At 37.0% G+C, this 25044-nt stretch overlaps 1 protein-coding gene across 1 annotated transcript in view; it reads left to right on the forward strand.

Moving 5' to 3' along the window:
* The first annotated feature begins 23 nt into the window (after positions 1-23).
* LOC115448854 (zinc finger protein 608) overlaps positions 24-25044 on the forward strand; it is a 118412-nt gene continuing 93391 nt past the window's right edge. Inside the window, 4 exon segments of the mRNA XM_037439371.1 lie at positions 24-206; positions 298-498; positions 19168-19869; positions 19872-20030. Of these exon segments, the coding sequence (XP_037295268.1) occupies positions 19228-19869; positions 19872-20030 (801 nt within the window). The 5' untranslated portion in view covers positions 24-206; positions 298-498; positions 19168-19227.

A 25044-nucleotide genomic window follows, 5' to 3' on the forward strand; every position in this document is an offset into this window, starting at 1 on the left:
AAATACATGTTACTATTTGCGTGTGATTTTACACTTTACTCTTCCACTTAGTGAAGCGTGAAATGATTGTTGCCGCGCACAGAACATCACGATTTGAATTCCGTACTTGCTCGCTCGACCATTTTGTTCCAGTCAGTATTCGTGTGGCGTGCGATAGCGACGCGCGTTTATTTGCACTTGGTGTGTCGGGCACTGTCGTGTCGCTTGTACGAGTACACTGTTCTGTATATCGAGTGACTACAAAATTCATGTTTTGGTGTGCAGTGTATGCTGATAGTTTCCTTTGTCTCTCCGTAGGTGTGTCGAGTGTCGAGCTGCGGAGCGCCAGTCTCGTGCGAGGATCGCTACCGGGATGCCAGTGTGTCTAGTGATTGTGCATTGAGGTCGTGCCGGTACCTAGCATAGTGTCAGTGTTCACTATAGTGCCACATAGTGCTGGATGGATTGTGTCTCTTTTGGATTGCCATCGCGAGTCATCGATAGACCTACTTGGGAACGGTAAGAATTATATTTTACTATAATTGTATGTTAATCATATGTAATCTCACTTTTAGTATTAATTCATGATCAAGTTGTTTTATAATGTGTGTAATTTATTAATATTTATGTACAAATGCATATGACAGACATTAGTCTCTAAGAGCGCGCCTTATCAATGCGTTATAGTATACCCATTAGTCTCATTTACTGCAATAATTGGAGAACATAATGTGCATGCAGGTTGTTAAACGTGACTGGCAGTATATTTTTTCAATAAACATATCACGATTTGCCTTATTGTTAACAATACATCCACTATTATAGAATTATGAACGTGCGTGGTTTAATCAAACGAGTGTACAGATTTTAAAATGTTAATTAAATTTATCTAGGTCAATTACTATCCGCCGAGGTCTGTAGATTTACAAAGAGCGCGGTACATTTTCTGCTTTTATAGATATGACAGTGTGTAATTAATGTGAAATGGTAACACTCACACGTATCTTTTAAGAACATTATTGTAACTTATAACTTATTTGTAAGTGTTTTACGTTGTTCTGTATCGTGTGCTAATAATTCTAGTATGAAAAGATTATTGGGTATTATTTTTAAGGCCCATTATATGGACATAATTACGTTGAGATCGCTCGATAATGGCGGACATTTAATCTATGCGGTCCGGTAGGCCCCGTTTTCCTCTAATGTTTCAATTTACGACGACCTCGGCCCTCGGTCTAATTTAACATTACTATTAAATTAACGCATGAACATAGTTATTTAATACATCGATATTTTGTTACAAATGGCGTGTTGTAATGCGTTATATTAGGAAATTATTTTATACGTTATTTCACTACAAAGTAGAGGTTAAGATGTAATAAATAATTGTGGATTATAGTTTACTTATCTTAAGCTAAAGATTCTAACCGCTAAGTATAGTCTGGATTTATATTAGATCAGCCATACTCAATCTAGTTGGTCGCGATTTTGCAAGTGGCCCACGTGACTTCAATAATTTTACTAATACTAAAATAAAATCCTATGACCTCGAACAGTATGCTACCCTAATAAGAATAAAATCATTCAGTTAATTGTGAACATTTATATTAAAAAAATATAGGAATTTTAATTACGTTTTAGCGACTCAGTAGGTCAATGATTTTACACTATGACCTGAGACACCATATTATGACGTTTTTGAGGCCCGTAAAAAATAGTTGAGTACTACTTTATTAGATTAGATTATATAAACATACACGTGTTAATAATATAGCTCATTATAATGTGTCTTATAAAGTAATGTTTATGTACTAATTTATAATAATAAATCATTCGTATAAAAACAAGTTATGACACAATAATAATAAAAATTTGTCTAATATTACCGTAGATCACTGTGGGAAGCTTTCATTAATTTAAATAACTAATAAGAAGAAATCATCACCACATTCTCATAGTGTCACATCAAAATTAACTAAAACCAGTTCCCCATATGTATAAACATGCTACTTATTGTTTTTTACGTATCGAGCTAACAATTTTATCGTTTTTTTGTCTCCGTCGGAATGTCAACGGTCGGCTGTCCCTTTTGTTTATTTTGGGACATCAAGGAGGGTCGGGACCCATTACCGCTCACTGTACCATGAAAGGGCAGTTTATGGATTTATTGAAAAGGAAATTATCACAGCTGGATGAAAATAAACGTTCGAAGCTTGGCTTTAAAGTATTTACGAGTGGTGTTATCACTGTCAATCAGTTTTCTTATATCTTAGAGATGTTTGATAACGTAATCTTAGGTAATTTGATGTCAAAAAAAATATGAATTTACACATTCGTATGATAAGATTTTGTTAATTTATTTTTAAAGTTTAGTAAACGGAACGAGTTCTTAGAAGTATTATGAGCGTAGACTTAAGTTTTGGTTGTTTATTTAACAATAAAGAATATTTTATTTGTTATAACGAATGTATAATTACTTTTAACAATTCTTTGACACGTATTTTGAAATATGAATGTGCCTTTAGAATAGAGAATATAATACATTAATTCTAACAGAAAAAAAACCAAAACAAAATAATCGCAATTATAATTAAACTTACAATGTAATTGTTTACTAAATAATGATCTAATAGCTTTAATGAGACTACATCTTGAGAAACACATGCACGAACCCGTACAAGTGTGTGTGTGTGTGTGTGTGTGTGTGTGTACGAGTGATTGGTTATGGCAATGTGTTCGCTACCTGCCTCGTTAGTCATAAATTATACCAGTTCAGGTTTAATGACTTATTAAAGTGCACACAGGTTCGTGTTCCTGTGCCTTTATTTTATAAGTTCTAAAATTACTCATATCATTTGCTGTTTTATAAAATTCATGTTTTTCAATGCAATTAGTGTTTAACTGAGTAATCTATCATGCGTGTTTATAAGTAGTTTATTTTTTTATCGTGAGCGAACGAGCTGTGGGCTGCCTGATGGTGAATGATTAACACTGCCCACTCCAGACTTGGAGAATTGTTGCGTCGGCGGACTTTAACGATAAATATAGGTATAAGGGAGACGAAATAGATTAATTAGATCCTCAGTAACCTTGCCTGGGTATACAAAAAACAGCAAAATTTAAGTCATTAGTTTCTACTTTAGTCAGTATTTTTTTGCTGTGTAGTTTTACCAATTATTATAGTAGGTATATTAGTTATGATTTTAATATAATAACTAATTAATGTTCTAATTAAAAAGTCAATAAATTATATAAAACTAAGGTTATTAAATGTACATATCATTTACAATATTGAAACATTACTATATAAGGTATCATTGTACGAATTATTTAATTTGCATTGTTCAATGTTCATGTTCAATTGAATAAAATAATAGTACTAATTGGTTTATATTGTTATACATATTAGGTTTACTTTTCATTGTCCTTTAGGTGATGTATCATTCAAATCGTTAGAAAACGTGTTAATATATTTTTTATTTTTAAACGTATATTATATTTTTCTGTAGTTTATCTCTTATTAATATGCTAAGCTGAGCAAGTAATAAACACGTAGTGCTTTGTTTAGGATGTCCACATAAGTGCTTACTGTCAAATATAAAAATGACATGCCACCAACTTATTCACATGAAGTTATTTCTGGATGTATTAAAAAGCTAAAAAAACAAAACGTTATTTACAATCTTTAATGAAAAGATTATAAAAAAAAATATAAAAAAACAAAACCTAAAAAAAAATTTTTAGTCTATAATTAAAAGATTATAAAAAAAATATTTAAAATCGTCATTAGTATTCTGGTGTTACAATATGCGTGGAGCGGAAAATTTAACATGATGTACAAAAGCCATGTGCTTTTTTAATCATAGTGGGCAGTGACGCTATCTTTAACGTTCCAATGTACGCACGGTAAAGTTATTGGTTGATATGTCATTTATAAATCATAATGGACATAGAGAAAATATTTTTATATTTTTAAAAAATTATAAGTAGGTTTCCTTTATGCGAGAATTCGTCTGTGTAGACACCCTGCATGTTGACATTTGATGTTTAATTGTAATGAACGTAGTAGGTGCCCTCCTAATTGGAGATGAAAGAAAATATAATGAAATCCGAGTCGCATTTTAAATTTTTAGATTAATAACTAATATTGAAGAGACAGCTGATTAAAAAGTTTTAATAAAACTAAAATTAAGGTGTTTATTACTTAATATAAATGAATATACTATACTTCAATACGCGATTAGAAGTTGTGCTGACTAGCGATCCTATAAGTGATGATGATATGTACTAGGTTCAATGCTTTTACAAATTCGAAAAACAAATGCTGAGTTGTGTCGTAAAATTATACAATCCATAAATTTTACTGTACGTCACTATTAACAGTAATGTACAGCAGTTAGCTTATGAATTAATGCGAAACTTGATGAGCGGACAAACGTCACAAACTGCCATCATTGCGTGCCAGTACTGTAGTCGTTCAAAAGTAATGCATTAAGTATGTGTTATTTTAAATTTCGAATTGTAACTCAAATCAAATGTGCTAGAGCCGTACTCAGCCTTTTTTAGGGGATACAAAGACGTTTTTTGTTACGGTGTACCGGGCCGCAACGCACATTCATTAATCTAGTTAAGTGTCTAAAAATGTATTTAAAATAGAATATGTAAAAATAAAATATTAACAATTAACTATACGGTTCAAGTGACCGTGGACATAGTTTCTTTTATTTAGAAAAAAAAAAAGAAGTTTGGTAGTCCACTTGAAATAAAGCTTGGCGAGCCGCATATTGAGTGTAGCTGCCAGTATGGCGCTAATGCGTAATCGAATCGATTAACGGTTAACATAAAGCAAATATCGTATATAATAATAATTCGCGCCGCCATTAAATTTATAATGAGTTTGAACAGTTTTATTGTTATAAATTCATAACATTACGGCCGGCTGTAAACACCCGCCACATGATTGAGCAATGCACGCCGCGGCACTAACAACCACTTTACAAATTATTGTTCAAATTATACCTGTTTGTAGACATGTGTCGTGTTATTAGATGAATAATGTTATATTTATTGAGTTTATTTATTGCGAATTTAGAATGTCTCCCGTCCTTTGCTGATTTCGTGAGACATTTAATGCAGACATCTACTTAGTTCAGATAATAGGTATAAATTTAAATACTATGATGGAAAGCAAAAGGTTTTTCAACTCACGATGCAGTATTCTCGCCTGTCAACATTTGTGTGTACCGTTTTTTGATAAAAGTGTTAAATATTTTAATAGCTTATCGTGACTACGGTATCAGAGTTATAGATATAGAAAATATTTATTTTAGCCATTTTTGACATGTTACTAGTGCTAACTTTAATAGAAAAATATCATATGTATTTAATATTTTTGTAAGTTAAGCCACTAACATCTCTTATCTTAAAATATTAATTCCTACGTAAAATAATAATATTATATTTGATACCATACAGAAATATATTTTTATAGACAATGTTTTAAGATTTAGTTTATTTATAGATCAATGCTTGAATACCACATTTAAATCATTATTCAAAAATCTCGTATGCATTTAAATAAATAACGAATAGTCGTCCACTAGCGGGCGCACAGAAAGAAATAAAAAACTTTCAAATGAAATCCTTTAAATGGCTCGAAACTAACTTATTTATGTAGCTTAATCAAAGCGTCTGGGCTACCACCGGACTAAAGCTGGATTTACACGTGAGTATCTCGCACAACAGAGACGAGAATGTTTAACAAGGGACATATCGCTTACGAATTAATTCATTTCCAACCGTCGTTTGTGTTGTTTTAAATCGGCTTATAAAAAATATGTGGAAGTGACATTTCCATGATTCGTCGAAAATATTTGTCAAATTTTGTCTCTATTTTACGAGAAACTCATCCGTGTAAAGTAACCTTAACGATAAAAGACCGTCGTGACAGTTTGTTCTTGAGAATTGCGTAGCAAACAAATATGTTTACTTAGAAGTCCCGCATAGCCATTATTACTATTAACCGTCTGTCACCTATTTGATCTACTTTATTTTTAAACGTAAACACGGTTGATAAAGTATTTTAATAATTTTTAACGTTGTAGCCATAAAATATTTGGTCAAGTGACAACATCCTCGCGAATGGAATAGTCATGTAAGTTATCATATCAAATTGTTATTCCATTTAATACCACGCATACAAGTGTTTACTATCGATAAACTCAATTACGATGTAGAGAAAATGGTACAAGATAGTAACTTTAAACTAATTTTAACATATCTAAAGTTTAACATATTTTTTATGTATAATATAAAATGTCTGTAGTTATATAAGCGACTTATTGGAGTAATTATTAAATATTCTCATGTACTTTGACTTATTAAGCACAGCTATGTTCGCCTACGTGATGAATTAAGAATTATTTTAAAATAATTTGGAAACTAAATTGAAGTTATAGTTAAAGGTATTCCCTAATCATATAGTTCATTCTCAGTTATATTTTCAGCATATTCGAGAAATGATTAATATCAGCTATTCTTTAGTGATGGGTCAATTTTAAAATCCGAATTCCCAATATTTTTTATATTTAACATTTCATCACTACAGGCTAAGAGCTAAAGTTGTCAAGGAGACTTTAATTCGATTATACTAGGATTTTTATTTAGTTTACGTGCTGGTTAAATCGATATCGTGTTAAAAGAGTTCCAACAGCGTATAGTGGTTAAATGTGAGACATTCGCCCGACATGTCGTTATGTGGGAAGCTCCCAGCGATGCTATTATTTGACGTTCGCGTACTATTCATTTGTCAACAATAATTACTTAGTGTTTCCTTTCAAGCGTCATTAAGTTGACGTAACCTAACGTTACCGGTTGCAAATAATTTCTAATGGTTTAGTACCGTTTTGATAATACGGCGCTCTGTTCTGTACAGGTTTCTTAACGTGTACTATATATATTACTTCTATTAGTGTTGTTTAATACGTGATTTATTGGAAATATGAACGATGTATTTGCAAATGTGGTGTGTAATCATAGTTAAAATTAGTATTATGTTTGCTTTGACGTAAAATGTTGAATGACATAACAAGTACACTTAGCGATGATATGACGTTTATCCTTAAAGTTATTAAAGTATATAATCGATTGAATACCTGTTTTAAAGGAGGTGAAAATGGGAATAACACGCTTTCAATGATTTCTGGAACTACATCTAGTTCGAAGAACTGCCCCAATTACTGTTAATTATCTTATCGTTCAGTAAATGAGACCGCCAGCTGCTTTTCTTTCAAATTTCACCTCTATTTCCAGCAAAATAGCAAATTACTTAATTTGTAGACTAGGAGAACATAACTATAACGGTATACAGTTAGCTTTCATTCGCGTTCCATATCTAAATGTATTGCAAGTACATTGTCCTTTCTCCTTCATCGATGTGTTCGTTAAGTGGCCACTTAAACCTCCAGGTACAAATATTAAGTGTAAGTTGCCAATAAACTTAGGAGGCAACAATTTAAAAATCACGTATACCCAATATAACTACACTTGCGCACTTACAGCGTATTATTGGCGTCTTCTTGCGAGGTGAAGAACCTACTCAATCCAAATCAATTTGCGTTTAGCATTCGTGTTACATACAAAGAAAATAATACCTTATTGAGACCCACGTGGGCGTTTTATCTCCGCAATTTGCTATCTCTTTTATAACTTGTAAGAAATAGAGTTGTAAGAAAGGGACGGGAAAGTCAACTCATGCTCGTTTTACGCAGTGTATGTGATTTCAATATAGAGAGGTGATATTTAAGGTTATTCAGCTCGTTCATCTTGCGTCGTTATTTGATCGGTGTCATTAGGTATGTTTTATGTTAGATTTTTAAGAAATAAAGAACGTATAACAGCTTTATAGCCAGCCGACAGGAAATGTTATATTGCTATGTAGATTGGCTTTTTTCCAACGTACGATATTCTTTATTGTATAAAGTTTCTTGTGAAATAATATTCTAAACGAATTTAAATTAACGAGCTGAGATATGTGGATGTTAATGTGATTATAATGAAATGTAAATTGATTCAGTAAAGTGTTTTATATGTACCTACATATTATTTTTTTATATTGTCACATAATATTTTCAATTAACAGTTGATTGTATGTTAAAATGTTAGAATTTTTTCACAACCAATAATCACATAACCTCAGTAAAGGTCATAGACTGAGCATTAAGCGTCCTTTTGCCCTTAACAGCGCAGATTAACTCATCATTATCCGTAACTCATAGCATAATTGAGCCTCGGAAGGGCTTTGTTGGATATTTTAACTCGCTTTGCATGATCCTTTGTGTTATGAGTAAGAGCGTTATTAAGTACGAGTAAAATGAACTCATTCCGTGGTAAAGAAGCGTATTTAAAAATGTTAATAACACAAGCATACACAGATGTTTGAACATAGTTTTTTACGTAAGTCTCTCGGCGACTGAACCACATTTTTAACGATAGTTTTTACAATGTTTCTGGTTCGCGAAATCCTCTTAAATTCTTTGGTGTATTTTTTTCCTACCTGAGGTTCTTGCAAGTCAGACTTCTTTGAAAGAAGTGTTCTAAGAAAAAATAATTACTGCAGCTCTTGGAATTGATACAATTGTTACACGGTTTATTATTATAGGAAATAATCTTTTGAATGTACGTGTATAAATGGGATTATCTGGAATAAAATAAAAATTCAATTACTTTTTTCATTTTATTGGTAATCATTGCTAGAAGTTATGTATTTTTATTGCATTATGGTGTAATCTGGTCGCTCTAGGAAATGTCTTTATCATTAACTGACGCCCATCTATTTCTACGTGTAACGGTCTTTGTAGTGATTAATTATTTATTTTAAAGATATAGACAGACTGAGAGCATTTTATTGAAATTCACTTATTACCAATAATGCCGTCTTTCCAAAAAGTTTTTCAATATTATTTAAGATAGGATTGTGTCGGGACTTCCCTTTGTACTAAGTGCTTAATTACCGCATTAAGATAATGAATATCAATATTATCAACACTTATATTAATTCACAATCGCATCCAATCTCATTACCGCATAACAATGCCCCATACCGGTTAAATATAATAACATTATGGAAGAGAGAGTTTAACGCGTTCAACCGGGGCCCTCACTTCGGCTCATCGTCGCAAACTGCTGTAATTTAGGCGAACAACAATTTTGTACCGGAATAGTTACATCATTACTGTTAACGTGGGATAATATAGAAATCGTTATCGCTACCCATCGATTCACTGCGGATTAACTTGTGACTACAGCGTTAGTTTAATCTGTTGCGAAATGATTGATTGTATCGACGGTGTTTCGACGCTATTGTTTTTAGATTTTTTATGATTTGTATGCAGTTACAAATAGTTTAGCGTGTTTGAAACGGTTTTACGAATTGTGAGATAGTTTTAAATTCAAATCGTTATGTGGATTGTCTTTGAGAAATGTTAGTAATCAGTAAGTCAAGAACTAAAAAAGTGTAGACATTAAATTAGCATAACATATTGATCAGTCAGTATTGGATGTAGTTATAAAAATAAACGACAAAGTATTCTTTTTTAAAGTCTAACTATACTTCAATTACCAGTAAGACTAAACCGAATGCAGATGGTGCATTCAATAAAAAATATCAAAATAATCGAGGCAGCAATAACGCGAATCGTTTATTCATCTAAGCACACATTTAACTCAAATAGACTAATGGTTGTGTATCGTCGACCGTATTTCCTTGCAACAAGCAATTTTTCTCGCGGTAAAGTGCACCTCTAGGCCGGGTTCGATGCTCGGCAGCGCGCCAACTAGCGCGGCGGGTCGGTAAATCACTGTTAGACATGGAGCTATCAACGTCCGGCTATGCAGTTTTGGCATGAAAATACTCGAGCGTTTTTGCATGTTTTTAAGCTAATTTCAATTAGGAACTACCAGTTTCGTGTTTACTGAAGTGTAGTTCTGTATTAAATTGATGTGAATGAAGCCAAGGAATAACATTGGGAGTTTATACTTGAAGTGATAATAATGGTTTGTGTGAGATAATAAAAACGAAAATAGACAAGAATATTTTTAAGTTACTGAATAAAAGTAGGAGGTTTACTTAACGGAAATATCAGTTTCTGACCTTTCTCCTAATTGAATTAAATTTGGCGAACTGGGAATAAATAACATAATGTATCATCAAATTATAATCAATGTCGCTCTATAATATTAGAGGACACTAAAACTTCCCCAGTTTCCACTTTATAGCATTTTCCTCTTACTATCTCTATGATGCTTAAATATCACAATAACATTTAAGAGGTAGATATTATAAATTGAATATTTTATCTAACTTACCTCCTCCTTCATAAAAGGTACTTGAAAAATGCAGTTGGATTTTATAAAGTTTTTTTTTCCAGTTCGCTTTCCCCCTCGACGTTTCTAGCTCTTAGATTCGAAGTACCAGGCTCGCAGCGCGCCGAGGAGCCCAATCAACCGCTCTATTGACAAACATACGACTCGGCCATAATGGAATCTGTCGCGACTTATCTGCTTTACGTTTCCAAACGTTTTCTTTCTTGACAACACTACGGAATTAGCATTCGAATGGCGCGTTATGTTTTGAGCTCTTTGAGGACGCTGTGGTAAATGTGGTGTTTGTACATTAGAATATCTAGCGCGTTGACGTATTAATCTTTAGTCAATTTGTCGACCGATACGGAGAACCGAGTTCCCGTCCAATCAGAGTCGAATGTCATAGTCTAACAAGCTCATTCAATAGTGGATAGGTCAAACAATGTAGGCATTTCAATGGAAATGTTTCAGCTTGTATCGTGATATCGATTAATTTGACCCCGTATGTTATCGTTTCTTGTAATGATTACGTATAAGGACGTCTTAAAATATTATTATTTATGTTGATAATTGTACCTAGTCTTGCCATAAATATTGTAATAAAGAAAAAAGAAAATTGTTAACTGCAAATAACATTTATTACTTTTACAGTGTGTCAGTTTAATACATAAATATAAAACAATTAAAAATATAAAAAGCTTATTCGAAGTGGTCTCCATTGGCTGCAATACAGTCCTTTAAACGATGAGGCCAGTTATCAATAGAAGCACGCACTCTTTCCATGGGAAAATTCTTCACTGCCAATCGTATAGATTGTTTTAGGGACTCCAAATTATCATGGCGTTTAGAGCAAGCTGTACTCTCTAAAACTGACCACAAATCATAATCCAGCGGATTAAGATCGGGACTAGACGACGGCCAGTCTTCAGCTCTGATGAAGTCCGAAACGTTCGATTCCAACCAAGACTGCGTGGACCGAGCTTTATGACCCGGCGCCGAGTCTTGCTGGAAGGACCATACTTGGTTATTGAACATGGTGATGTTAAGGGGCTTAACTACCTTCTCAAGAATGGTATCTTGATACACTTGTGCCGATGTTTTGATACCTTTTTCACAAAAATATGGCTCAGTCACTCCTTCATAGCTAACACCCCACCAAACCATCACTGAAGTCGGATAATGTCCACGTTGCACTCTGTCGACTAATTGGGAAGCTTCCTTAGAGCTTTGAGCATAAATACGGTCATTTTGTTTGTTAAAATGTTGCTCAATTGTAAAAATTTTCTCATCCGTAAACAAAATTTTTCTGTGACCTCCCTTTGCGTACCGCTTCAGTAGTTGTTTCGATTTTACCACCCTATTCTTCTTTAAATTATCAGTTAAGAAATGGCCAGTGCGTCTCTTATAGGCTGCAAGTCCTAAGTCATCTTTTAAAATACGCGACATGGTTCTAGGTGCTATCTTCATTTCCCGAGATAAAATCTTTTGCTTTCGGACAGGATTTCTTCGAATTCTTTCCCTTACTGCTTTGACCACCTTTTTCGTACGAACACTACGTGGACGGCCAGATCTTTTTCTGTCACAAACAGAGGAGGTCTCATTGTACCTATTAATAGCCCGGTACACAAACATTTTACTAATACCAAGTGTATGGAGAGTTTTAAAAATTGCATTTGGCTCCATACCTACTTTGTGTAATGCTATCACAGCGATTCGGTTCTCTTTATCACCCCACACCATTTTAATATCGCAAAATATTTTACAATGTATTGGCGCCAAAATGAGAAAACACAATGAACAATCGTATAAAAATGACAGATTCGAAATTCAAATGTAATATTTTTTTATAATTAAGTGTAACAGTATTTATGGCCAGACTAAGTATAATATGGTAATATGACGGTTTTTTTAAGAAACTGCATAAATATTATGTTAATTTTTTTCCTTAAATTATAACGCACGTCAGCATTACAACTCAACCCGATATAAAATAGAAACTCATTATTAATATTGAAACATATATAACTATAATTAAATATATGTATACTGATTATATTCAGGGTCTGATTCCAATTCGTACACATTTTATTCGTGTATAAACGAGCACGCTATTTATGATGCCCTGTCATCTATTCGTAGTTATTAAAAAGTTCTGGAAACCGAACCGCCAAAGTCGCTTCACAACACACGTTTACATACGAATACCTAAATTCCTCGCAGAGACATTTGGAGCTCCATGAATTAATGTATGAGCAAATGCGACATTTGTTGACCCGATCGTTTTATTGTCTTGTCTACCGCACGAGTAATTTTACGCCGCGTTGGTTCCCCGCTTTATATTACATTGTTAATCAAATGAATCACTCAATACCTTTTCAATTAGCGAATGATTGATGTGTTAACATTAAATATACAATTTATTATATTATTTGTACCGTTTCGTCCCGGTGACACGTAAAGCCGAGTTTCCACGAGGTTGAATTTTGATTAATTAGCGCTCGATTCTGGGTGGAAGCCAATTATTCGTTGCCAAGGTGTTGTTTAACAATTTTTTTTTACAACTATATTGTCGTTCGATGACAAAATGTGTTACGTGTTATTTGTTTTTCTACGCTAGTTTGTCTCCCGTGATTTTAAACATTTTGGCATTAAAAGTACCTACTTTCAAAATTGTTGCGACATTTGTCCACATTCTTGTCAGTTCCAGTGTAATAATAGTGTTTAAGGTTTTGTATTGTTCGGAACATTAGTTGTTTTGTGTTCGACTTGTGGTCGTGACTCTTCGCCAAGAGATGCAACATGGCATGGTGTAGTTCCGCTCGCGTAACTAGATGGAGCTAGTGGCAATTGCCGGCTGTATAGTAGTTTGTAAATCGCATCACTGTGGCATAATTAAACAGTATATCCATAAAATAAATTTGTTGTTGATGTACTAATAAAATAATAACTATTAATAACGTAGAGCTAAAGTAACGCAGACATAAAGATACATTTAGAAACACTTTAATATTCACTGGTATCTAGCAGACGCTTTGCTCTCGTAAACTTGAATTTAACATGACAGGGTAATTAATTTGTTTGTTAGATCTAAATTGTTTATAATAAAAATAGTTTTATATTGTTAATATTTTATCAGGTGTTGAATTTTTTAAACGCTTGGAATTCTTAAAAGCGGTAAATTCCTTTTGAAATAATAACAGATATAAATCATTGTAATGAATATTTGAAAGACAGCCATATTGCTCTTAACAGGGCCCATTATATACATGTTCAGTACCTGTTAATTAGGTAATTAAGTGCAGGAATAATTGTGTAATGTATTAAGAAAATTACCAGCGTTATTTACAGTTCAATTTGCTTCCCTTAACGGCCACTTACGAGTTGGTGACTTGTTTTGAAACTTGTTTATGTAGTCTGAATCAGCTTGTTTGAATAACGCAGTCACTAATTAGATTTCAGTGAATAAGAACAGTTTGAGACGGGTAATGATGTGTACATTCATTATCTGCTTTTATTACTGGTGTCTGGTGGCTAGTCACTTGAATTCATTTGATTTATAATGTCTAGAAACTGCCAAACGTACTATTCGAATCAAGACAAATGACTAAATAGTCTTTATTAACTATGTCATAAGTATTACGTTGCAGTAACAGCATGATAACAAAGCCTTTTTGTGAGAATATGTTTAGAAATATACACTATTTTGTCGTTAAAAAAATATATTTCCTTACACGCAATTTATTTTCTTGTATTTTGTTTGATTCATATTATTTGGGTCTAAATTGGCAAACCATTAGGTGGTACGTCTGATTATTGGATTATGGGTAACACTGTTAGAGAAGATTACGGACTTTAAAGAGAAAAAAAGAGGATGAAATATTTTGGATCTTCGGTATTTCAATGACTGTATGAACCGGTTCAGTAAACAAGTCATTTACCGTGTGATTTCTGCAAAATATTAGTATCAATCTAGTTAAACTGGATCATTAATTCTGTAGTTAAAACTACATTTATTTATTTATACATGCGGTAAAAGCATTTTATCTCTAAAATTTTAATCTAAAAATTATTTTATATGTGCTCATTAATATTTGATGTCAAGCTATGCTAAGGTTAGTCGAAAACCTTTTAACAATATGAACAAATTAATTGGTTATAAAATGTTTATTGCCGTTGTCTAGAGTCATAAACTATTAAACATTATTCTTGTGAGAATATGGTTATATATACTTTATTTGGCGGTAATACAATTTGCTTCTGGAATAAATACTATCTGCTGTAAGAATGGATCAAGACGTAAAACGTGTTCCGATTGTGAATTTTGTTTCCCACGACTATTATAGCACCGTTGAAGTGGGGACCAGTTTATCTTTTAAACTACCACACGTGTTGATAAATATCTAGCAAGGGTTACTCCATCGACGTACATAATCATTTTGTATTGAAAACATTTTATAGGGAAGACTGTACAAATTGTTGAATAGTTAGGACTCCGATTATATTTAAATTTATGAATGTTGATAAGTGTTGTGCAAATAAAGTAATTTCTTGAAACTATGTGACTACCACAATAATTGATGCACCATCTAACGCAATCTATAGATGTTAAAAGCAGATAAAAACTTTTGTATCAATTAATGTCGTAAGTAGTTATTACTATGTGATAATTATGTAATAAATGCTACAATATAGTACAAAATACATATTGGCGAATTTATGTGTTTGCAACATTTGTCTACTTAGTAAACAAACCTACTACACAACATATACTTCCGTATGGGGTCTACAAACAAAATACAGTTAAACTCTGGACATGAAAGATTCTCATAGTGCCAGTATTCGCATAAAACAGTAACGCTGTACCAGGCTCGCATAAGCACGCGCGTCATAAAAAAGTTACGAGGAGTTATCAAAAGGGCGCAGTAAAGTCGGCATCGTAGACGACATAAACTGCCCGCTCGGTGTAGGGCTGCTATCTGGAACTTTCCACACTTCTCCACGCCACTTAGAAGTTTGCTGCGAAAACATCGGACATTCGGAAAAAGGTGCGCCCCCGGGACTGGCTTGACCATATCACGCGAAATTGGATAATGGAGCCACTTACGTTTGAGATAAGTTTTTGTTTTGAATGGTGGCAGAATTTAACGTCGTTTCCAAGTTGAGCTTTTGATATGCTATGACAAATGTAAAACTCTATTATCTATTTCTTTCAATAATGTATATTTGTCATTCTGTTTAATCCTACAAGTCTTTAGAATTGTAAAGACGATGAGTCGTCATAATTATATCTTTTATGACTACAGTCAAATAATGAAATGTAATCATTTATCAAAGATAAGGTTTATGATAGGTTTGTAATCATATACTGAACAAATGTATTATTATGATGATATTACTATAGCAGACGTATGGCCCTGCAACCCTGCACAGTACATATTCTCCTCTATAGCTCTGTGCGCCTAGTATTCGCAACATTAAACTGCCAGTGTAAAACGGCTTTATGTCATTTAGTCTCCACCATTAATTGCCCGTACTTAATCAAACTCAATGTTTATAGAGATATCATAAAATACGTTTTTATTATTCACAACAAATTATATAAATCATTCGAAATTGCTCATCGTAATGATAGAGTAATTACTGCCACGGACAATCGTCTGGCGTAATGTGTGTTAACATATTTGATTCTAAGAACCAAAGATTTTATTTATATTATATTTTAAATTATACATATTTAGTCGAAAAGTTATTCTTTTATTTGATACTAGTTTTATTTCCCGGCTAGCTACAATTCCATTGAGTCTGATCTATAACTTTATAGATAGCATTCAAAGGTTCTTTGAATTTAAAATCAAACAATGACGGAAACCAGCCCATTCTTCGATGAATTTTAATGAAATTGCTGACATCAATTCTTGTTATTTCGTTTATAAAAATCCTCAAACAACATTGACTAACACTTTAATTTCAATTACACGTTTATTTCAATTAATAATACAGCACGAGTAAGCGTGGAACTGACGGATTTTAATACAAAATAGTTTTATGATAGTTTAATAAATCAAACCTGTTTACTGTTTATGAAAATGAACGGTTTTGTTTAGAATATTCACGGTTAGTTGTTAATAGACTTATTTGCACGCGTTTTAGTTGTTGAAATATGTATTATAACTGAAAATGTTGAAATTTTTACGTGGGCTGTTAGTATTGATTCTAAGGGGGTGTCACGACCCCAATAGCTGACATGAGTGTTTTAGTTTGAATGTCGAATGGGTAGAAATATGTTTTCTAAATGATTATTAGTAATGCCGCCTCTTCCTACCCCGATGTATCACGGCTGTATCCAGCCGTGATACTACGTAATGTTATAATAATTTTTACACTCTATTATAGCTTAAAATTATCTGTAACTCTAAGAGAAGCTTCTAAAAGCTTCCTTACGTTTAATTCTGCCCGGCTACAAATTTAAGTGTCATGTTAAGCGCGAATTAATGTCAAAGGGGTATTATAATGTAAAGGATTACCTCGATGATCAGACGGTTTGGAAAAACAGTCCTGCACACCCTGTCCAACCCTATGTTAACGCCAATATTATAAATTAACTACATAAACGTCTCATGTGTACCTTTCTACAATTTTGACATTATACTGGGTAACAGTTTTAAATTTATGTGACATATTTTATTTTATATTGACTCATTGAATTATCAATGTATAATAGACGACCGACCGATCATTTTGTTGCACCAGCCTTAAAATTTATAATCTTAATTATATTGACCAAGATCTGCGACAAAATATGAAATGAAAATATTATGTTTGTAAATGTAGGCGTATGCACGCTGTACACTGACTGTTTCATAGTTTTTATAATTTTTTAGTATTATTGTTTTTTTCCGTTAGTTTTTAGTTATTGCTAAATACTTTTATGTGGATTTTCTCCGCAATTTTACGGTGATGTGCGTGTATTAGCTTATATAATTAATCAGACTTTGTATAGAAAAGACTTATTAAAAAATATATATATATTTAATAACAATATTATAAATGAATAGACAATTGATGACAAAAATAAAGCCCGGAGTTTCTTTCTGCCTTTCTTCTTCGGGTAGTCATCGCTTAGGTAGTTAGTGAAAGGCTGGTAGGTTAGCTAGGTTAGGGCTTTTATTGTCCTCACCGGTGAGGATCGCGACGCGTTTCTCCCTTATTGCTTATTTAAAAATACATACATACATAATTTTATTTCTTCTTCCCTGCCAGCCCGAGCTGGCTTCTTTGTTTACTAAGTATATTTTTCATTTATTTTATTGTCTTTGTTTATATAAGCTAATCTAATTAAGTAATAATTGAATATTCTCATGGACCTTGACTTATCATAAGTGCAACTATGTTCGCCTACGTGATGAATAAAGCATTTTTATTTTATTTTATTTTATTTTAATTTCACAATCAAAGAAAAATGATATTTTGAAATGAAAAGCCCGCATGTATAAGTACGCAGTATATAATACTCCTTATTAATCAACGAACCAATATGCTTAATAATTCCCGCGGGTTGTTTTAATATTATAGATGTACCAGTAAATTTATATTTAAGCCTACAATTAATCTAAGCAGGCTTAGTAAGCCTTTACACATCACTTCATAAATCTGTTGTAAATTCGTGTTGGAATATTATCTACCCTTGCCAATTAATTTAGAACTCTATTACTCACAAAATATGACTTAAAATAGTTTCCAAGTTCACGCAAGTTCATTATTCTCGGAATACAATCGCGTACTATTTGATTAATTATTAAATATTTAACCACTCGTGATTGTTAGGACCAGAGCAAATTGTTTTTCGTTGAAAATAAAATTGTTAAAATATGATTTCGTAGTTAACATAAAAAGTTTTTAGCTGTTTTGTCATGAAACAAGTTAATCTTGACATGTTTATTTACACTGTATTTATGCGATGTGTATCGAGTTTTGAGCAAGTAGTATAAAAATATGGGGGCCGGCTTCGGGTGCGGGCCGGCGCGGTGGCGGGTGTGCCGCGGTAAAATAAAACAGAACCGTGCTATAGATAACGCGCGTAATGGATATTTCGAAATGGCATGTTGGCACGGAATGAGTGTTCCCTTGTCGAGGCCCTTTTAAAATTCCCTTCGTAAATCCCCCGTTTGAGTGGCGTCACGTCGTATTTTAAAGTTGCGTTCGCGAACGCGTATCAATCAAATGCCGAGGAGTCGTTTGTTGGTTAGTGGGAACGATACGAGTGCTCCGGCCCGGCACTAAGTACGCGCCTACGCCGGGTTTATGTTACGTGCGAGACCAACCGGCCTTATCTTCATTTTTTTATGACTATTTTACGATTATTGCCCCTTTGAATCGGTTATGACTTCGTACGATATGAAATTTCTATAAAGGAATAATTTTAAATGGACATGTTCATTTAAGCGGTTTTTACTGCGCTGTATTAATTTTTATGGGCCGCGACCTGGCGAGCTAGCGAGACTGTTATTTAAATTAAATCTTATCGCCGTTTTACATCAAAACACGTCAATAAAAATATAATCAGCAATTAATCTTTATTTGTAGATACATAATTCCAGTTTATCCGTCGATTGATTCAAAATGATTATTTCCGAGCCCGCGCGGGTTGTTCCTAATGCAGAAAGTTCCGACTGTTTCGTCACGTTTAACGCCATGCACATTGCACAGCTAAATTAATGTACACATTTTGACGACAGATTGACGTTAAACGATAGTGAAGTAAGAGTGTAAGAAGGCACATCGCATGTACCTTTCTCTGTGTGTTGAATGTGCACGTGATGTTCGCAGGGCTACAATGGTGTGTGCGCGTGCGGGGGAGCGGGGGGCGGGCGGTGTTGACCGGCGCGCATGGCGGCGCCAATGAGGGAGGGCGCGCCGGCCGGCGGAGCTCGCCCCGCGCCCCACGCGCACCCCGCCAACTTCGAGTACGATGACAACGAGTGGGACATCGGCATCGGCGACCTCATCATAGACCTCGATGCCGACATAGAGAAGACTGACGAGGCGGGCGGCATGGCGGCGCGCGCCGAACCAGACGCGCAGCGCACCGCGCTCAAGATGAAAATCAAGCGCACCAAGCCCGGCACCAAGAGCTCCGAGGCCAAGCACGAAATCGTCAAGTCAAACGAGACGAACGGCGAGCCCAAGCCGCCGCCGACGGCGCCCGCCGCGCCGCCCGCCGCCGCCAAGCGCGGCTCCGGGGGCCACCGGCGCGACAAGGCCCGCGACAAACACCACCACCCGCACGCGCCGCACGCGCCCCACGCGCCGCACGCGCAGCACGCGCCACACGCGCCTCATCCGCCGCACGACGTCAACGGCGTCGCGCGCGTGTTTCCTCCGCCCAACGCGCCCGGCCCGCCCGCCGCGCCGCCGCCCGCGCCGCACCCGCCCGCCGCGCAGCCGCCGCCCCCGCCGCCCAAGACGGAGCCGCGTCCGTCGCCGGTGCCGCGGCTGGACGCGAAGCCGGCCGCGTCCGCGCCTCCGCCGCCGCCGGCGCCAGCGCCCTGCCCGCACCCGCGCCCGCGCCTGCGCCCGCTGCGCACGCGCCGCACACGCCGCAACCCACCTCCAAACCTGAGCCGGATGACTCCAGGCAAGAGACACATAGCTCGCAGCCACCAGCCAAGAAACAAAAAACTGAACCTAAGGTAATTAATCATCTTTACATTTTTGTTCACGATGCGCAGAAGTGGCTTCTGAAAGTGGTATTATACTAATGGAACACTCGGGCGCCTTGTTCGATGACAGGAAGTAAGTTGTAGTAAGTAAGTTAGTCACACAAAGTCGTAGTTGAGAGTCACACAGGCGTGTCATCCTCAATAATAATTTATCGATCAGGGAAGGGCCGCTGATAACGATAATGGTGCGATGGTTGTTATCGCTCATGTAGCTGATTGTTTGGGAGCAGTGTATTTAATTGTCGAGCTCGGGGCTATTTGCGAGGCTGATTGAGTGCAAACGGCGGCAGGGTGTAATCCGCGCGTGTCGCCCGCCGCGCCGCATCGGTTCATTAAATCACCCCGGCGGCCCCGGCCCGGCCCTCCTCGCTTCACCGCAGACATCACAATACTCGCTGCACTCCACAAATTAATGCGATTGTGGCCTCTGTGGCAAATAAGGTTGTGTATCTTCCACGCAGAATTGCAAAAGCCAAATTATCCGTGCAAAACGACGAGAGTTGCATTCACAATTAGATACAAGTCCCCGATCAAGGCACGGCTCTTCGTGTAGCGTCTCCGATTACAATCAAAGACCAATAAATCTATCACGGTTCGATTTGTAGTGTCTATTGAGAACCGGTTTTATTGTTTTCCCTTATGAGAGAGCAATCACGCGAACGAATCGTATTAAAATGCCAGCGTGACAAGCGCACTTTACGTTCGCAGCCAAGTTCACACATGCATTGGATACGATTTCATCGTTAATTCCATGTAATCAGTCGGTGATTTCTCTGTTACATATAAAATGTTTGAATTACGGCTTTAATGAAGTAGGTGCGAGTGTGCGTGGTGTGGTCGCAAGTCGCGACTCACGCCGCGCCGCACGCAGTTCGCACTGGGTCGAGACTTGAGGCGAGTCGACGCAGCGGCGACGGGCGAGCGTCCCATGTTTCACAATCCTTAAACGAATGCGCGGCACGCATCATTAATCATGCCGACGTGACTGCGAGATTATTGCCAAAGGTTTATGCAAACCGTTCTCCACTTTTATGAACTCATCACGCTTAACCACATCGAATTATGGTTAGTTTGTTACCTTAGAGTTTTATCAGCGGAGCGACAGCTGCGCAATATCGCAGCCACAATATTTTACGACAGCAGTGAATTTACTGCGCAATGTATTGGGTTTATTTAAGACGAGGGTCGTCTCCCTTTGCTTTTCTTGTTATTATTCGCACGAGGGGCGAGCGCATCGGCAGACTCCCAAATTCCTTTCATTAATCACTGTCGAGGGCTCTAAAAATTTCCAAAGTGCCTGTGGAATCAATTTACCGTTCGCCCCCGTACTGGGAAACTTTGCGAGCGTGATAATTAAAGACGAGATATCAATTCCGAAGACTTCACTTTTGCCGTAACAATGTACTTTTGCTTTATTTCCGCGTTGCCAACTTTGTGTCGTTTCCAAGTTGTTGAAACGCTTCAACTTGAACTCGAACTAGAAGTAATATTAAATGGAGGCCGGCTTAAACACCGTTTCGTAATTATTTATGAGTTTTGTATTCGTAGTGAGTAATTGTTTATGGAATAAGCGGCGAGGATCCAAACAATAAATGGTTCGGGTTGAGCGCAGATTATAATCAACAAAGCCGAGGAGGGTCGCCGTGTCCCCGCTCTAATATTTGCCATCCACCCCGCATACAGCCGGCTATTGTCTGTTGTCTCAATGCTTGAACTGTCACATAATACACTATTATTACGACCCAGTTTCGAGCATCGAGCCGGGCCGATCCCCTCGTCAATAAAATGTGTTTTCAATTCGGCGCGTTGTCACTAATATGCCTATTTGGATTGACAAAACGAATTGTATCACGTAAAGCTGCACCGTGTGATTTTTGGCGACGCGACGTTTCAATTGAATTTAAACTTTCAGAAGTATTAATGCCGGTTCGTTTGAGTCATCAGCGTTTTAATGAAAGATATTAGGTTCAACAGTTTTGTAAATAAAGTTTGAAAGTTACGACGCTTCGGTAGCCTCGTTGAAAAGTACTTAAAAGTACCTCGCAACTCTCATTAAAACTAAATTTACTCTCATTACAAAACGCAAATGAAATATTATTAGGAGCTCACGAAGCGGCGGTTTTATTTTTATGTTGAACTTTTTGCCTATCAATATGAACATAATGCACTATGTAAGTGCCGGTTGTGGACGGTCGACGATGTCTCAATTAATAAAGATACAAAATTATTAGAGTGATTATTATGGTGGGCGCTTAATTAAGCCCGGTAAAAAAGTCATAAGATTGGTATCGGAGTGACCAGGGCAACATGATGTTTAACATGTATACGTCGTCGCCACAATGAGGTTAATAGCACTGCACCGCTCGATTATATAGATCGCTCTGAATAAATTTACATGTTGATTGCCGTCTGATCAGTGTTCTCACTAAACTAACTGCTAACTGGCTGCCAACCTCACCGCTTACATTAAATAAATACGCTGCGGCTGCTACCTCGCCCCGCGACGCGGCGCGCACTTCTGTCAAATCTATTTCTGATGTTCTCTTTTGCCATCATATTTATTACTTATTTTACTTGAACTGTGTTGGTGTAGCGTTGTGTGTAATTAGTTAATTTGTCAAATCAATGATACAATTCAGTAAACAGCATAATTCGCGCGTGTTCGCCACGTAGAAATGATATGCGATCAGCAAACAAAATATATATTCTGCCGAATCCGTAATCAATGAAACGCGCAAAACCAAACCGACACCGACATGACTGATAAATTCTGTTGAATTTTTCACATCAACGACTTTATTTATACAGCGGAACGCACGTATCGCGTTACTCGCCCGCGAGCCTGCCGGCGCACCGCGCCGTATCCATTATTCACTTCAAAAAACGTTATTGCTTTGACCAAAAAACTGAACACGACTTTTTGGTCATGCCATGAATTAAAATTTTAATAACCTATACTCCACGTAATTGATTGATACGATAAAATAAATCGGCTCTCGAACGGCGCTCCGATTCCCTCGCAGTTTGGCAGGGCCGAGCGAGATGCAAGCCTCGAGACGAATCGCGATAATTACTCGCTCAATGCCCCGTTCACGATAAAATTGTTATAAGCTATAGACATTAGTTGCGATCGCACGACGCGACGCGATGAAAAGATTATCTGGAGCGGAGCTAATGGGCGCGCCTCAAGGCTGCCATCTTAATTAGTCTGCAAATACAAGTGCACAATGATCTTAGTGGTGTTATCGTGCCCTGTGCATCGGACGGACAGTGCAGCGCCGAGGGAAGCTGCGCGTTAAATATAAATGTGTTCGATAAATGGGGTGCAATTACTTTGTTATACGTTCATTACGTTATCGAACAAGACAACAGAAGGCGCGAGGAGCGGAGCCGCGCCGAGCAGGGCCCGTCCGCGCCGCCCGCCAGCTGCCGCCGGCTACTGTATAATTATTATTGGCGTAATTAGGATGTGAGGCCGGGCAAAGCCCGCGGCGCCGACAGGCCCGCTCCGCTCTAACAAATGCCATTATTATTTCCGCTTCGCATTATACTCCGCTGCGGTTTGTTACGTTCTCGTTTATTATGTCATGAACAATTGAAACTATAATAAATATTCGCCGCTGGCAGAGCAAATTGATTCGACGTTAATTGCGGGGATCTGTAAGCTATCGTGATCGAGTCTGGTCTCGCGGCTGGCCTGACGGCTGACGGGCTCGACTGCAAAGTGCATGGTACGCGCGGCGCCGAGCCCTGGCCACTTCATGTTTACAGTTACTTATTTAACGGTTTCGCAATTTGGCTCAGTGACTGAATATTATTTCGAACGAGATGTTTGCCGGCCAATTGACGGCCGCTATGTAGAGCCCGGAGTGGCGCGGAGCTTCTATTATTACTCCAATTAGCGCCAAACACAATCTGTCGTCGGTCGACTAGCACATTTGGTCGAGTTAGCTATTTAATAAATTACCCCGTCTTGTCATAAAGCCATTTAAGTTAGTAATACAGCGGTGGCGAGGGAGTCGCGCCGGTGAGTCGGCGGAGTCGATCCGTGTTCGGTGGACCGGATTCCGGACCCGTCGGTTGTTCGGTCGGACGCGGCAGTAATCCGCAGCTGCCGTGTACCTGCCCGCCTCTTTGTTCAAGTGGAAAGTTTCGCAGCGAGACTGCTGTGAACAGACTCGTCGTAGGATTTGTACCTCTCCGAATGTATAAACACGTCTCACGCTACCTCAAGCATTGCGGCCGATTCATGTCCATTCGTAATTGTTTATTTAAACTTGTCTCCCATCGGTGAGTTGCCATTGCGTTCCTTTTTGCAGTCCGTATCGCGATTTTCTCATGTAATTGAATGTCCTAAATAAAATTCTCGTATCAAAGGAAAGAATAAATCCAATAAAACTACACACTCGTAAAATCCGAGATCAAATGGTATCGGTCGACTAGTTCGGCGACTAATAAAACCTTACAAACAAAATATGGGGGAGCCGAGGATCAAAAGCTGATTTTTTGTTACGTTTTTTTATAAGCCGCTATTTTGCCCTCTTTTGTGCCCATGTTGTTTACTAATGGGTTCTGTTGGGTTCGACTTAAGATAATAACTCTGGTTTTTTCTCGCCCATGTGTCGCGGTGAGCGAGTTTTTGCCGCCGGAAATGCGAGAACGCTGTTGGCTCGGATTAAAATATATTTGTTGATCTTTCGGCTTAATCTGTAAACCGAGTGCGGCGAGCGTTCGGCTTGCGAGTACGCTGCTGCGTTTTGTTTTATTTCTGTTCCAAACGCCCGATTACAGGCTTTTCAATTCGATCCACTTTCATCACAATGGACGCGTTTGTTTTTTAAATTGATACTTTATTTGATCGTAGGTACGTGGCTGAGGGTTCCGCGGCCTCGACCCTCCCTCTATTTTTCATAGCGGCCGGCAATATCCGTAATCGTTATCGCCGGTTAATCAATCACGGCTCTCGTTTAATTCCCCAATATCC

The sequence above is a fragment of the Manduca sexta genome, chromosome 16 (genome assembly GCF_014839805.1).
Source record: "Manduca sexta isolate Smith_Timp_Sample1 chromosome 16, JHU_Msex_v1.0, whole genome shotgun sequence".
NCBI classification, from domain to species: domain Eukaryota; kingdom Metazoa; phylum Arthropoda; class Insecta; order Lepidoptera; family Sphingidae; genus Manduca; species Manduca sexta.